Raw genomic sequence first — 15,500 nt, forward strand, 5'->3', positions numbered from 1 at the left:
CATTGTAAACAATAATGTTTTTTTAGGATTCCTACAGCTGTGGAATCTTCAGAACGATTGTTAATCTAATCTCTAGTTTGTTTTAATGCATTTATGTTTTTGCATAGGGAGCAATGGGTGTGAGAGGGCCACAAGGACCCCGTGGACCATCAGGGCCCAGAGTAAGTGAGAAAACATGTTTAATTTGAATACGTTTTCATACACAAGTGCATCTGAAATAAAATGAGTATCATCAAAGATGTAATTAAATTCAGTAATTCGGTTTTAAAATTTTTTAACCTGTATCCTATTTTGATTCACTACACACAGTAAAGTATTTCAAGTTATTATTACAGGATTATGATTTACAACTAATCAAAACCAAAAACTGAGATCTTAATCTGAGATCTTACAGTGAGCAGGAAAAATAAGAAAAAAAAAAGATTGAACTGTCTCTTAGTGTCCCAAATGGGCGTGTTCATAATGAAGTACATTTTTCAATCCATTTACAAATCAATGTCTCAGAGTGTGTGGGGAGAGTGGAGAGGCACAGAATTAAAGTTACCTGTGCAAGGTGAAGTTTTCACAGTCAGTGAACATTTAGGGGGCCATACCATCTGCTTGTGTTCTCTGTTTTATCAAATCCAAAGACAACAAATGTAAGAGCCCTTGATACTTCTCTCTGCTGGCAAGCTTTATGAGAAAAGGCTTGCCAGCAGAAGCCGGTAGGACTTAGCTTCTGCCTACTCTGCCAAAAGTAGCCATGGCATTATCATTCTTGATTTGTTGGCAAACTCACCTGCAGCAAAATAACAGACACCGGACCTAACAATGCAGATAAACTGATGCTTGCCACAGGATGATCACCCTGATCCCTGCCACACTGAATTGGTGGAGTTATTCATGGAGGAGCACATGAACATACTAGAGCACATGAACATACTACTCTCTAGGCAAATGCTTTGGTGTTTAAATGTATTTTGCTGAGAACACTGAATATGGAGTTTTTACTAGCTCTAAGCCATAATCATCAAAATTGGTCATAAAAAACTAAATTACATTAGTCTGAGTGTAATAAACATATGTAATATATGAGTTTCACCTTTTAAATTTAATTACTGAGATACATTAACTTTTGTAGGATGTTTGAATTTATTTAGAGTAATTGCATATTTTTTAAGGGAAAATTCAAGATGCATCAGTTAGTTTCTCATTATGGCAGATTTTGTCTCTACAGCGGCAAAAAGCTGAATGTGTTCAGTTAAAAGTCACAAATAACAAGCAAGGTCCCTGTTGTCTCTTGTCTTTATTTGACAACATTTATGATCTGTTTCCATCATCATAAGATATCAGTGTTTCATGAATACATATGTTGAAACTCTTTCATGTCCCAGCTGGCGTGGTCCCACTGCTGGTTGGCATCTGGTCGTTTATAATGCACTGATTATGTTAATAGTGTCGACGTAATAACTTTATTTTTCCCACTTTCAGGGTGCAGCTGGGATGCTTGGTACTTCCGACCTGGTAGAGAATTGTTTCATACAAAAACATGTACAGGTAATTTCTTTGCATATGGTGCCAGGCGTAGCGACTGACAGACTTATTTTGGTATTTAGTGTCCAAACTCTTGTCCACCTGGTACCCCAGGGCATCCTGGTCTACCTGGTATGAAGGTGAGGTTGTTTGCTTCTCTTCTAAAATTAATCCATCAAAAATCATTACCAGTTTAATTGATCTTTCTGGGATGTTTCCAGGGTCACAAAGGTGCGAAAGGTGAAGCAGGAGAACCTGGGAAACAGGGACACAAGGTAAAAAATTATGTTTGCTTCAGAGAAAAGGTTCAAATTTGTCACTACTTACAAATTAATCAAAATTGCATCATTTACCACTAGAAAACGCTAATTCTTGAAAAAAAGTGTCAGTTAGCATTGCTCCACATTAAAAAAACCTGCCTTAAAGACTTGTTTGTTACTTTTTAGAAACCTTTTACAGATGCTGCTTTGTTTAAAACAGCAGGGATGCGAGCATTTGTGTAATTCCCCTGACTTTTTGCAATTTGGAAAGGATAACTTATTTGAAATGATGTGCAAGCATGGCAATGCTCACCTGTTAATATTCCTATGCACCATATAAATGGAAATGAGTCTGGTCCCATCTTCTGTTATCTCCCTCATGCTGGAATATAATTTACTGTCAGTCGACTCTCCCTCTCAGATGCAATTTTCATACTTGCTTGTCACATATACGAAGATATGCTGAATATGTACAACAACCAAGAAAACACACCAGCTGTTTAGGTGTATAGGTATATTATTCAAATGGAGAATCATTTTGAGATGTATTTACTGTGTTGTGAAAAACTGATTGCCCTGTTTTTGTTACAAAGAAATGTTTCAGATCATTAAGTACATTTTAATATGCCAAGTTAATGACTGGAATAAATGTAAAATGCAGTGTTTATGCAATGATTTTGTCTATTAAAAGAAAAAAATCTGAAAAACTAATCTTGAAATCAATTAAACAGAACCCGTCTGACAACATAAAGTAGACAAAAATATTGTAGAAAAGCAACATATCATGATATTCAGCTGTCTGGAATTCCTTACAAGCCATTTACAAGGCTTTGGAACTCCAGTAGACCACAGAAAGAAGTGGTCCATCTCCAATTGTGCATTGGAGGGTCAAGCAAGAGGTCGGAAAGAACCCAGAACTGAATTTCAAGTGCACTGGGCTTCACCTGGCTACCTTAGTATCGGCCCGTGTTTATGATTCAAAAGTAAAAAAACATCTGTATAAAAATGCCATTCTTGGGAGTGTTCTAAGGCCAAAAATGGCCAAAAAAACAAACAAACAAACAAACAAAAAAAAAAATAGTTTGCCTAAAAGAACACAAAGACCCATCTCACAATGGCTAAAAGTATTCCTAATGATCTGCTTTCCCTTTGGGGAAAATGTTGTGTGGCCTATGAGAAGTGTTCATACATCTGGTGTGTAGCTAACACAGCATTTCAGAAAAAAAATGTCATACTGACAAACATGTAGAAAGTAGTGTGAAGGTCTAAGTGTGTATTGCTGCTTCAGGCCCTGGACAACATGTCCTCCTTGATGGATCAATGAATTCTGCTCCCCATTAAAAAATCCTGAAAGAGACTCTGTGACCATCAGTTCATGACCTTCAGCTTGACTGCACTTCAGTTCTGAAGCAGGATAATGATCCGAAGAACACCAGCAAGTCTTGCTGGGGAACACAAATGAAACAAGAGCAAGGTCTAAAGCACTGCTGCTGGCCACCTTACCTCACCATACCTCAATTAAACTCAGTGTTTAAGGTTTGATAATAGCAAACTATCCACTAGGCCACTACAAAACTTTGGGTTGTGGGGGGGTACTGAAAGGTTTACATCCATTTTCCATAGATAATATAAGTAACCGATTTCAAGAATAGAATAGAAAAGAACAGAACAGAAAATTGCCCACGTTTCACTAAAATACAACTCAAAATAATAACAGTTTTAACTGTTGTTCTGGGTTGTTTTTGAGTCTACTTGATTGGCCATTTGCACTCTCCTGGAAAGGGTCACCATTGTTTTATGTTTTCTCTATTTGTATTTAATGGGTCTCACTGTGCATTGCTGGTGTCCCAAATGTTTAGAAATTGCTTCCTTATGCTTTGCAGACTAATAAATGTCAGTGACTTTGTTTCTCATCTATTCTATAACTTGTTTTTGAGCATCAAACTCCATTTTTTAACTCCATTAGCCAACTTTATGTTACCAGACAGATTCTGCTGAAGTGATTCTGTCTTTTAGGTCTGGCTGTAATGACACCTGAGAGAGATGAAAAAGCTGCATTGAATTTTGCTTATTAAATTAATATAAATTATTATTAGGCTTAATTTAATTTTAAATTAATAATAATAAATTATTCTTATTCTTCTTCTTATTTTTAAATTCAAATATGGTTATTACAGTAAATTCATAATCCTACAAGGAGGGCAATTTCTTTTACATATTTTCTTTTTAATATAACAAGTGGAACCATTATTTGAAACCTTGATTTTTGTATTTACTCAAGTTGTCTGTCTCGTTGTAATTTTTTTGTGTGTAAAATAGAAAAAAATAAATAAATAAAGGACGTTCGCAGCAGTATTGTTATATGTTAATAAATAATAATAAAAAAGCCTAAATTTTTTAAAACTTAAAAGCTGCTTCCAATCATTGCTGAGGGTTGTTGTGTACAGTCATTGTTCAAGGGCTTCAGAGCCATTTCCCTTTTATTCCACCTCACACTACAGACACAGATAGGACACCTCACCCCCAAGAAACACAAAGGTCAATATGTAAAAACTTAGGACAACAGTCTCTAACATTTTATTCATCAATTGGCAACCTATTAATGATAGTTTTATTCCTACTAGTTAAAATTCACTCCACCTCCCTGCCGCTTTTATTTTTTTCATTTTTTAAACATCCTTCTCATCCCAACATTTGCATATAAAAGCAATAAAATGTTCTTAACAAGAGCACATTTTAAAATCTCCAGGCATGAAGCACAATCTTTCCAAATGTAAGAACATCCTCTTGTTACCTCTGATGCAGAATAGGGAATTATTTGTAATGATTATTTTCCTTTGGAGCAATTTGTCTCACAATTTGTATTTAAATGCTTTTTCACTCATGAAATCCATTAAGAAATGTGCATGAGACTTTTATTTAGAGTGGCAGCCTCTCTGTATAATTAACACACAGCAAATAAGGTCAACATTTTGCTGGAAAAGAGACTGATGGAACGTCAGTCCTAATCAGACTAGAGGACTCACTCTTAGTTAGGGCTGCTGCTCATTGTTTCGTCTCATTAAGGTCATTCTGTTTTTCGTCTGTCGTTTTTTTTTCCCTTCTTTTGTTTGCTCAGGGTGAGGAAGGAGACCAGGGAGGTCCAGGAGATGTTGGATCCCAGGGTCCAACGGTGAGATAATGTCTCTATTACATGATATTAGGTGGTATTTATTTTTGGAATCAAGAGTTCAATCTCATATTTGCGTCATCCTCATCCTTTTCCTTCTGACATTTCTGTTTGATCCAACTGTTGTTTTAGGGACCACAGGGAATACGTGGAGCCACGGGAATGATGGGCCCCAAGGGACAGATAGTAAGTTTTTTGAATTACAATTAGGGTAGTTGTGCTTGTCAACTTTCCTAATTACTTCTAATTACATAATTACCTTCATTTATTAAAAAATAAATTGTTGTTTTACCACAGGGAGCTCGAGGTCCTGATGGAGATTCAGGTCCACAGGGAGTTGCGGGGGCCACTGTAAGCTCGTCATTCAGAACATGTCTATGTACGTGTGTGTCAGCTGTGTATTATATGTTCTGACCTCTTATTTCAGGGAGACAGGGGTCAAAGAGGAGTAATGGGGGAACCTGGGATTAAAGGTGAAATGGTTAGTGGGTAAACCTCAACATCACAGACACAAATAAATCAGGGGTATAAGATAGTTCTGGAAACCTGGGTGTTGTTTGTCATTTAGGGTGTTTTAGGGCCACGGGGGATCACAGGGCTTCCAGGTCCAAAAGGAGAAGCTGTAAGTCTCTGATCATCGCTAAATTATCCTGCACTAGTCTCAGATATGTTGTCCTAAGTGACACATATTTTAATGTATTCTCTTACACTCAGGGATTACCCGGTGTTGAAGGCCGTGATGGCATTCCTGGGTTGCCGGGTGCAAAGGTAGAGAGTGATTTGTGCTGTTTCACTTATCATTTTACATGCCTCAGTCATTGACATGAAGGCATTGCTTAGAACTTTATTTAACATTCAGAAGCTGAGGTAGCTAAGACTTTTTTCCCCTCCATGTTTCTCTGCAGGGAAACATCGGCAAGCCAGGAGTTCCTGGAGAGATTGGACTTCAGGGGCTTCCTGTGAGTATGACCCTTGACCTCAAACTGTTTTGGCTGACTGTAATTGGACTGAACTGTTTTGGTGCGCTTTAAAGCATCGAAGCTCATGGTTTCTGCACAGCAGGACTAATTTTGCCTCCTGCCTTGGAGTGACTTAGAACTCCCTAATAAATGTTTTTGCTTCTTACATTTTTGAATAGCATAGGTTTCAGAGCCAAGCCTCTGAGATGATACAGAAAAATATTCAGTGCCTTTTGATTTGTCTGATTCTAGGAAATAATGGCTATCAATTTATAACATAGCTGACAGAAACAACCTTATGAAGGATTTTAATTTGCATCTCTTTGCAAAAGCAGTGAAATGTAATTATTTTCAGATGTTTTAGTGTGTTTTTTTACTAGGATTTTATGTGTTCTACTAACACAAACTGATGGTGTGAATTTGTTTGGAAACCCTTTACTCCAATACCATTTAATATAATCTACTGCAAATAATTTACAAAACATTGTGAAGGCCAAGAAAGACACCAAACATGGGTTAGTTTTCATTTAATGTCATCTGTTCCGTGATATGCTATTTGTCTCTCTTGTTAGGTTAAAATAAATTGGTGAAAAATTTCACAACATGCTTTTTGTTTTCAGGGTTTGCCTGGAACACCTGGACCAAAAGGCTTGAGTGGCCCAAAGGTTAATTGCTCTATCAATTAATAGCAATGATCACTTTTTTTTTGTCATCAAAAACATGAATGCTGATTTTTTTTATTTCCAATCAGGGAGATTCTGGGAAGCCTGGGTTTCCTGGGACATTGGGATCTGCTGGAAAACAAGTAAGTGTGAACAGAAACATTCTGAAACCTCAGCATGGTTAGAGTCTTTTTTGCATAATTTTACTGTTACACCACAGGGTGAAAGGGGAGAACAGGGAGAAGTGGGACCCATCGGACCCATCGGGGAGCCTGTGAGTGTTTCTTCCTGATTCACCTTCAAGCATTTAGTTAAGGACTTGACGAAATCAGCTGAGCTTCTTTGGACTGAAAAACCTTTGCCTACTTGCTGTTTTATTTGTCACACTTGCATGTTTCAGATCATAACAATATGTTTAGTTTCAGACAGAAATTTCTAAATGAATATAAAAAGCAGTCTCCCACTGATGATTTATTTGATTAAGAGCAAAAAATGTTATCCAAACTATCCATCCATTCATTTTCTTCCGCTTATCCGGGTTTGGGTTATGGGGGTAGCAGCTTAAGAAAGGGGGTTTAGTTTTCCAAACTAAACCTGCCTTATGTGAAAGATAGTCTTGAATCACAAATTAAATTGGTTCAGACTGGGACAGTCAACAGATCTCTTGGATAAAATCCAAATAAAAGAAATTCAGTAACAGATAAGAAAGCCAGTGATCTCTATCAATATGGAAAAGGTCACCAAGCCAAAGCTAGCCTATCAAAACTTAGTTCAAAACCCCATGCAGGACATCACAAAATAAACAAAAACAAGTATGTAGAGACGAAATTAGGTGAGCTACGTCCGTATAGAACTTATCACAGGATTACAGCATAAAAGTTCTTTACAATTACAGTAAGAACCATACACTTGTACGACATTTAAAACATGGCATAAACAATTTAAGATCAGTGTACAAGTTCAGTGGACATTAATGTTCATGATTCAACAGTAGTAAATAAAATGTGTAAAAATGGTCATCTATTTGTAGCCTTAAGCTTGAATTGAATTAGGCTTTGCTGAAGAACAATCTGCTTCAGGAAATCCATCTCTGAGTGAGCAACTCAAAGTATCGACTAAAAATCTAACTGAAAATCTGTGGCCAGACCTTAAACATGTTCATGTTCGAAGCCATCTGATGCAGCTGAACAGGAACAAATCAACAAACAGTAACTGGCCAAAGATCCTCCACAGTGATGTAAGAGTAATCGTTATTGGAAAAAAAATACATCCTCTTGGTTATCTGCTCTGGTGATCAAGGTCTAAAATGTTTTAATGTTTGATTATTTGAAAAGTTTAAGTGGGACAAAAATACAGCCAAATCTTTGGACATATTACTGGATTTCATTTTGACCTGGCTATAGTAAAACAGAATGGAGTGGAGCTAATACTTATGATTTTTTTTTTCTCATGCATTGAACTTAACTTCCCTTGGCCTCTTCATTGTGTTTTCATTTTACTCTTAGGGAGATCCTGGAGAGCAAGGTCCTGTAGGTCCAGCTGGCAAGCCAGGTGCAAGGGTGAGTCATAAAACACAAATTGAAGAACATGAATGCATATCTAGATTGATAAAATGTAATAAATTATATATTAGCTTAATGTGTATATATGTAGCTTTATCTTGAATTTTTAACATTCCTGCAACATTCACACATTCCTGACACCTTAAATGAAGGAAGTTTACAAGAGGAAAACATCGGGCAGGTCATTGTTTCTCTGGAATTTCTAGGAGAATACTCTAAGACTGGATCTCACTTGAGGTCTATTTTCACAGTAAGGGGAGACTAAGCAGCAGGCTGAAAGAGCTCTCTGTCTCCTCTGCATTCCTCTGTTGGTCGGTGATCAAACGCAGAGCGGCACACAGAAACATACCTGAGAAAATCCTGATGCTATAGTTTAAAATAACGTTCACCCTGCGCTCATGTAACTGACACAAAGCAAACTTCACCCTTATGTTCGGTTGTTGAAGCAGTTTCAGCATGAATGATGGTCCGTCATAATAATCTAGCCTCTTGTTTTCCCCTTTGATTGCAATATTTATTTCAAATCCTGCTGATGTCATTCTGTTCATTAGATGTTTTTTTTTTTGGGGGTTTTTTTAATTAAAGGGGCCAAAAGGTGACCCTGGTCTTCCTGGTCTCCCAGGGCCCCCAGGCCTGCCTGGAGTGAAGGGAGAAAAGGTAAGAAATGAAGACATACTCATTAAAGAGCAGCTAACACCAGTCAGCAAATCACGACATATATAAACATAAACAAAGCCTTATGTTTTGAATTTTCACTTTTGCATTCTGGTTTGTCTGGGTAACCCCTTCAATGTGTTAATTACAGGGTGAGCGTGGAGAAGCAGGACCCAAAGGAGAACAAGTACAAAACACATCAATGCCAACAACAAAGTATTTGCTTTACATAAATTAATACACAGGCTTTGCTTTGACAGGGGGCTCAAGGTGATGAGGGAAATCCTGGAGAGAGAGGGGAACTTGTAAGTTCTTACCTGACCGCTAACAACAATCAAAATATACATATATTTTTTTGGTTGCACCAGAGCACATTATTAAGTTTCAATGATGTCATAGGGAGATGCTGGGGAATCTGGATCAAAAGGAGAGGTGGGTCCCTGTTTCTATAAATGCCAATAAAGTTTAGCACTTTTGTAATATTTGTGTGGTGATTAAATGATTTACTCGCAGGCTGGTATTTCTGGTGAACCTGGCAAAAGGGGTCCTGAGGGAAGCCGAGGCCAGCCTGGCATCGAGGGCCCTCCTGGCACACCTGGACCACGAGGCATGCAGGGGAACAGAGGTCCACGTGGGGTCCGGGGGTCTCAGGGGCCTGCGGTAGGTCAGAAACAGAAAACACAAGTAATTCAGAAAATAACACCTAAAACATGAGGATGTGTCAAACCCCTCAGAGAAGTGTCAAAGGCCAGAGATTTGAAGCCTGGAGGACGTCTGAGTTTTATTCTTTCTCATTGCTTTTCTGATTCTGAATTAAACTTTTCTCTGTGCTGTGCAGGGATTAGATGTTTAAATACAGAATACATTTAGAGTGAGGCTTCTGTTTATATAATAAAATTTTTTTTATCCTCGATATGATCAAATGAAAATTTCAACTATCAGTGCGATACTTTCATCATTTCTGTCATGTCTGAATAAATATGGCATTTTTACACTTGTAGACGTGTGACATGGTTGGTTGAGTTTGATATTTTATCATTACACAAGAGGAATGTATATCCCAGTTTGATATTTCTCAAGTTAAATTGATTTTACAAAATTGAGTCCCAGGAGTCGCATGATCACATAGTGACAGACTTTGACAAATCCAACCTTTGATTGATTTTTTATTTCATTTTTTTCCAGTTGGACATAAACATTAAGTTTTTTTAATAGTCTCAGTGCTTGCATTGATGCTTTTCTTGATTCAAGTATATAAGTATATGAGTTTTTTCCCCCCTCTGGAGTATAAATATGCTTTATTTCTTAAAATAGGAAAGACACAAAAACTTACCATCTGAGCAGGTCACGTGTGAATTGATTTTCATAAGTACAAAGTAGCTTTAAGATAATAGTTACTTCACATGAAAAACTAGAATTGTGATGAGGACTGTTTGAGTACAAAGAAAATCTTCAAAGCTCACACTTCAAAGCTAGTTTCCTGTGTTGGATTGTGATATTTCAATAAAAGGTACATTTTGAAGAAGGTACATCTTTATATTCATGAAATAAGGAATTTTCTTCTGTAGAATCAATTTTTGGATTTAATTATGTTTTTTACTTTTAAACCAGGGGTAATTAAACATAATATTAAGATGTCAAAGGTTGATTTCCAGATAAGGGTAGAACGGATGATAAATACATAGCTTTTTATTACATTTGCTCACAAAGCAAAAGTTAAGAAAATCACAATTGGTATCACCACTCGTAACCTAAAGCTACTTTTACTTTTCACAGAAAATCTTAATGAGCATTAATTAAAAAAAAGAAAATCTTAGACTTCATCCCCTTAATTACTTTTAAAGGCCTCAACAAATGAGCCTAAAGTGAAATGAGACTTAGAGATACCCAAAGACATTTATAGTGCAACTCAATAGGAAACAGGGCACTGTTTGCCTCCAATGAAGCTCCATCAAACTAGTTTTATGCTACTGTTGTTCCCTGTTCATTAAATAATTTGCATCTAAGAAGCTTCACCATTTCCAATCTATAAAAATACCAATCAACACTTGTCTGAGTTTAATACAAATCAAATTAAGTTTGAATCAGTAGGTCAAACATAAATTAAGACCAGAAAAAGAGTAAATAGGTTAACTTACAGTACAATATATGAAGAATTGTTCCAACCTCCTCAATGATTGACAAAAAATTGGAACTCTGGCACCTTCTGTAAAGTGCCTGTGACACGATGAACAGTGTTTGGGAATCATCGCTCCTATAGCTCCACTTTCATCCTTCACCAGAATATAAAATGAGAAATAAAACTTCGGGATAGAAGCGACGGGTTTATCTCATATGGAAAGTGACCAGGACAAATTCTAAGCACATACAGTCAGGTAGTTTGAAACAACAGGGATTATATCAAACTTTGTTTAAAGTGAATTGTCTCTTGTTTGGCTTTACTTGCCTGCAGCCAAAGAAAAAAAAAAAACCCAACAAAAAAGAAATTGTATGCCTCTTTATTAGAGTGAGCTGAATGCTGTAAATTCCATGAAATGTTTTGTTTTCAACATTTCTACTTCGGATGCAGGGACAAAAAGAAGCCTTTTTCTTTTATTAATGAGAAATAGAATTAATTTTCTTCACCCATTTAGTCTTTCAGCTAAAGCAAATGAGCAAACGGCATCATGGAGTCTATGTCTCAGGCACTGAGATGAAAGCTATTAAAATATTTTTTCCTTTATAGGGCAAGGAGCCAAGCGATCAGCACATCAAGCAAGTCTGCATGCGAGTTATGCAAGGTAAGAAAAGAAAAGAAAAGCAAAGCTTTTGACCCCATTTATTATTCCCTTGTGTCCCATTTCATGGCTGTAATGTTTCTCATTACCACCTTAAAGCGTTGTTTCATTGATCAGGGCTGTCGCTGGATGGTCTGTGGTCAAAAAACCGGAGGGTCCTTTAACAAAAACATGAAATAAGCTTCAGTCTCTGTTCATGTGATGGATGAAAGCATCCTTCTCTGAGCCCCTCGAAATGTTTCACTGAAGTCACAACATCTGCTCTCTTCATTCTTCTGTTCTTACATCTTCACAACTCATCTCCTGCTCTCATGACTTTTTTATACCCGCCGTGTTGAAAAATTAATCTCACCTCCAGGAGACCTGCTCTTCCCCGCTCCGAGCAAAGTCAGCCAGGAAAGGAAATCTTAAGAAAATGAGCAGCCTAGCTGCTTCTGTGGCATGAATCTCCTTCAGACACAAGAAAACTGAAATCTAGATAAAAAGATAAAAGCTACAGGAGATTAATTTTAGTTTGTTGGCACTGTGGGCATAAAGTTTCTGTTGTATAGCTGTAAATGAAGAGTATTATTTCTGTTTGGCTCAGCTTAGTGATGCTTATTTAAAAAAGAAACTGAACAACAGAAGGTGCTCAAGGGATATTATGACCAAGGTTTCACCTCGCTTAAATTCAATGTTTAAGACATGCAGGAGACATTGCATAATCTCTGCAACATGCATTGCTTTGAGCTGTCAGAAATAAGCCATGTGAGATTCCTGCATTATTTATTATGATACGTTATGTGCTTAGAGATCCCTTCATAGCTATGAGCTGTGAATGAGCTTTCATGCTGATAATCGTCTTCTTTCTTTTGTTCCTCAACAGAGCAGCTGGCTCAGTTAGCTGCTAGTCTAAGGAGGCCAGAGTCTGGCATTGCAGGTTTACCAGGAAAACCTGGCCCTCCTGGGCCTCCAGGACCCTCAGGAGACAACGGTTTTCCAGGGCAAGCTGGAGCAAGGGGCCTTCCAGGACTCAAAGGACCACCAGGGGCAATGGGAAATAAAGGTCCCAAAGGTACTAAATGTGTTCTCTTTTAAAGGGTCAAACTTGGTCAAACGAGACAGGAGACAGTGGAACAATTTGTACAGCTGCTTTTACTAATCTGCTGCAGGTGACATGGGAGATAGAGGTTCCAGAGGGCCCACTGTACGAGGACCTAAAGGCCAGCCAGGACCTCCTGGGCTTCCAGGTGAGTATATATTTATGATGTTGCAGTTCAGGCCAGTCAGGTTTTATCTTTGAATGTCAATCTGATGACTTCCCTAATTAAGGAAAGTCTTAATTAGATTTAGATCTGGACTTTGACTGGGCCAGTTTTAAATCATGCCATTGTAGCTCTGACTTCTATTATAGGGCGGTTGTCCTGCTAGAGGGTGGATAGACCTGCTACCTCAGCAGGACTCAGGACTGTCCTATATTTGGTTGTGTCCATCTTCCCATCAAAGCTGACCAGTCTCTCTTTCCCTTCTGAGGAATGATGCTGGCACTCTTTAATGTTTCAGAGGACCAGAAAGTATTGCTTTCCTACACATAGGATTTTCCACATAGGTGAAAAAGTTTGGTTTTGAGATTAGACTTTTGATGACTTTCATGTTAGTTGTCCTTTTAGATAATGATAGTGAAAACATTTGGGAATTAGGGACAAATTAATGTGAAAACTGTGGCCAAATTTGATATCCGATATTAAAGTTGATATTATGGCCTATAACAAAAATGTGCCAAAATATATGTGGTATATATTTCACTTCTATATGTACAATATCATCTTCTAGAACCAAATGGCAGCGAGTTTTATCTATTGGACCAATACTGATATTTTAAAAGATGACAAATATCATTCGATACCATTGTTAGAGCTGATGTATTTTTCCTTCACAAATTTGTGTTACTTTGTGATAGTCTATCACATTAAAACTCAATACAATGTATGAAATTTTGTAGAGCTGTGTCAAACGTTTAAAGGGTATGAATAAGTTTGCACAGCACTACAGAATCCTAAACACCACTAAAAAAAAAAAAAAAAAAAATGATGGCATAAAAATATTTGGACCCGATACAAATGAATAGTCTCTTTAAAGTTGAACCTGCAATTTTAATTCACCCATTTTGTAATCACAGGAGAGCCAGGGAAACCTGGGTATGGTCAAGATGGTCAGGATGGGCAGAGGGGACCTCCTGGCGTGCCAGGACAGACTGGCGTGCCTGGTCCTCCTGGTCCAGCTGGCCTGAACGGCTATTGTGACCCGTCAGCTTGCAACCTCCAGGCAGGGGCTGTCCAGCAGTCTCTGGATGTGAAGGGACCTACAGGGAACTAAGAGCCACTCTGGCAGAGACACAAAGACTGCTGGATAATCTCCCCGAGCACACAGCATTTGTCACGCTCTCCTCCCAGGGGCCGTCGTCGCCATGGTGTCTTTGATACATTAACCTCTTTGTGTGAGCATGTTTCCTGCCAATAACCATCTCCATCAAAAGGAGTCATCATCTTTGATTTGTGAAAAAAAGGGCTTATTTCATTGTGCTTTTCTGGATGAGAGGTGTTTAAATAAGCCCAGAACTGGGCTCACATCTCTAAATGAAATGATCAAAAAATACATATTGCTTATCCCATTTTCCTTTTATCCCATCCTTTCTTTATGCGCCTCATTTTGAGTTTTCTCTTCCACTTTCTCACAGAACAGCTCACAGAATCCCCCAGTGCCAATCAGTCTATTGTGATTTTGCATTATTTTCTCTTATGATGTTGTCTTTGTGAAAAGACAATCAAGAGCAAATCTGTTAAAGTCCAAAAGTCTGATTTCCTGTCTGACTGCTTTATGAGCAAATAAAACAGAGAGGCTGAAAATGTCATAAAGTCACACTGACTTTAGTACATTTTGTAAATCTGTAAAAAAAAAATTGTGAAATGTGGTTAATTATATTTCCTATAAAAAATTAAAAAAAAACTCCTGATGTGAGACTTTGCTTCACTGTACAGAATAACAGGATGAATGCGTTCATGAATGAGAATAGATTTTGCCAGTGAAAAAAATGTGCAATAGTCTAACAAATAAATATCACGTTTTTTTTTTAATTTATTTATTTGGTACACTGATAATCTTTATATTTTCAGAAGTATCTCAAAATGCATTTAAAATGAATAATACAAATAAAATTTAAATAGAATAGTTCTGAGGTAATTAAAAATGTGTCATCAGCAATTGTTTCTTTTAAAGGCAAACAAATCTGTGCATTGTTTCATTGAAAGTGGGTTTTATTTTTCACCATCTCCAACATACACAGACCTTACATCTTGTAATGCCACACACACCTCTGTGTCCTGTTTTTAGGACTGGCATGGTGAGTTCATAAATAATAGCTCAGCTTTATATGTATTGTATTTTGATTTCATGCAACAGTTCAAATCATGCAAGTAAGGTTGATTGGTGCTTCAAAATGTACTTTAAACTGAATGAGTATGCGTCTATAGACATTTATCTCATTCGTCTAAGACTGTGTGTGGGGGTGTGTGTTGACAACAACCTCCACCTACAGCTGTAGGTTATATAGCTAGATGTTTTCCCATTCTTCAGTGATATTACAGTTTTATTGTTTTGTGGCTTTATGGCTTTGAGTTCACTTCATATAATGGACAGATTTAAACATGTGGAACAGAGAACCCATCTTAAAGAGCATAGATCATAAGTTTTACAACTTATTCTTTTCAGTTGTGTCCAGGCCTGTAATAATATTATTTATTTACATAAATGAGAAATATGTAGAAAACATAAATATACAAGGCAGCCCAGAATGTAACTGTAGCTAAAAACGACCAGTAAGAATGATAATGTTGCGTTTAGAACAACAGACTCAAGAATTGCTGCAATAAAACAATGGCCACTAATGACAAAAGAAGTAATATCAAA

General features: G+C 37.3%; 1 protein-coding gene across 1 annotated transcript in view; it reads left to right on the top strand.

The window, feature by feature from the left end:
- col9a1 (collagen type IX alpha 1 chain) overlaps nt 1-14,500 on the top strand; it is a 23,992-nt gene extending 9,492 nt beyond the window's left edge. The window contains exons 14-37 of the mRNA XM_005807640.2: nt 108-161; nt 1,471-1,503; nt 1,596-1,652; nt 1,734-1,787; nt 4,891-4,944; nt 5,074-5,127; nt 5,239-5,292; nt 5,369-5,422; nt 5,510-5,563; nt 5,656-5,709; nt 5,847-5,900; nt 6,521-6,565; nt 6,652-6,705; nt 6,783-6,836; nt 8,068-8,121; nt 8,710-8,781; nt 8,930-8,965; nt 9,039-9,083; nt 9,178-9,210; nt 9,292-9,438; nt 11,504-11,558; nt 12,421-12,609; nt 12,707-12,784; nt 13,714-14,500. Of these exons, the coding sequence (XP_005807697.1) occupies nt 108-161; nt 1,471-1,503; nt 1,596-1,652; nt 1,734-1,787; nt 4,891-4,944; nt 5,074-5,127; nt 5,239-5,292; nt 5,369-5,422; nt 5,510-5,563; nt 5,656-5,709; nt 5,847-5,900; nt 6,521-6,565; nt 6,652-6,705; nt 6,783-6,836; nt 8,068-8,121; nt 8,710-8,781; nt 8,930-8,965; nt 9,039-9,083; nt 9,178-9,210; nt 9,292-9,438; nt 11,504-11,558; nt 12,421-12,609; nt 12,707-12,784; nt 13,714-13,910 (1,635 nt within the window). The 3' untranslated portion in view covers nt 13,911-14,500. The remainder of the gene's footprint in view (nt 1-107; nt 162-1,470; nt 1,504-1,595; nt 1,653-1,733; nt 1,788-4,890; nt 4,945-5,073; nt 5,128-5,238; nt 5,293-5,368; nt 5,423-5,509; nt 5,564-5,655; nt 5,710-5,846; nt 5,901-6,520; nt 6,566-6,651; nt 6,706-6,782; nt 6,837-8,067; nt 8,122-8,709; nt 8,782-8,929; nt 8,966-9,038; nt 9,084-9,177; nt 9,211-9,291; nt 9,439-11,503; nt 11,559-12,420; nt 12,610-12,706; nt 12,785-13,713) is intronic.
- The last annotated feature ends 1,000 nt before the right edge of the window (nt 14,501-15,500 follow it).

The sequence above is a fragment of the Xiphophorus maculatus genome, chromosome 22, assembly GCF_002775205.1.
Source record: "Xiphophorus maculatus strain JP 163 A chromosome 22, X_maculatus-5.0-male, whole genome shotgun sequence".
In the NCBI taxonomy this organism is placed as follows: Eukaryota; Metazoa; Chordata; class Actinopteri; order Cyprinodontiformes; family Poeciliidae; genus Xiphophorus; species Xiphophorus maculatus.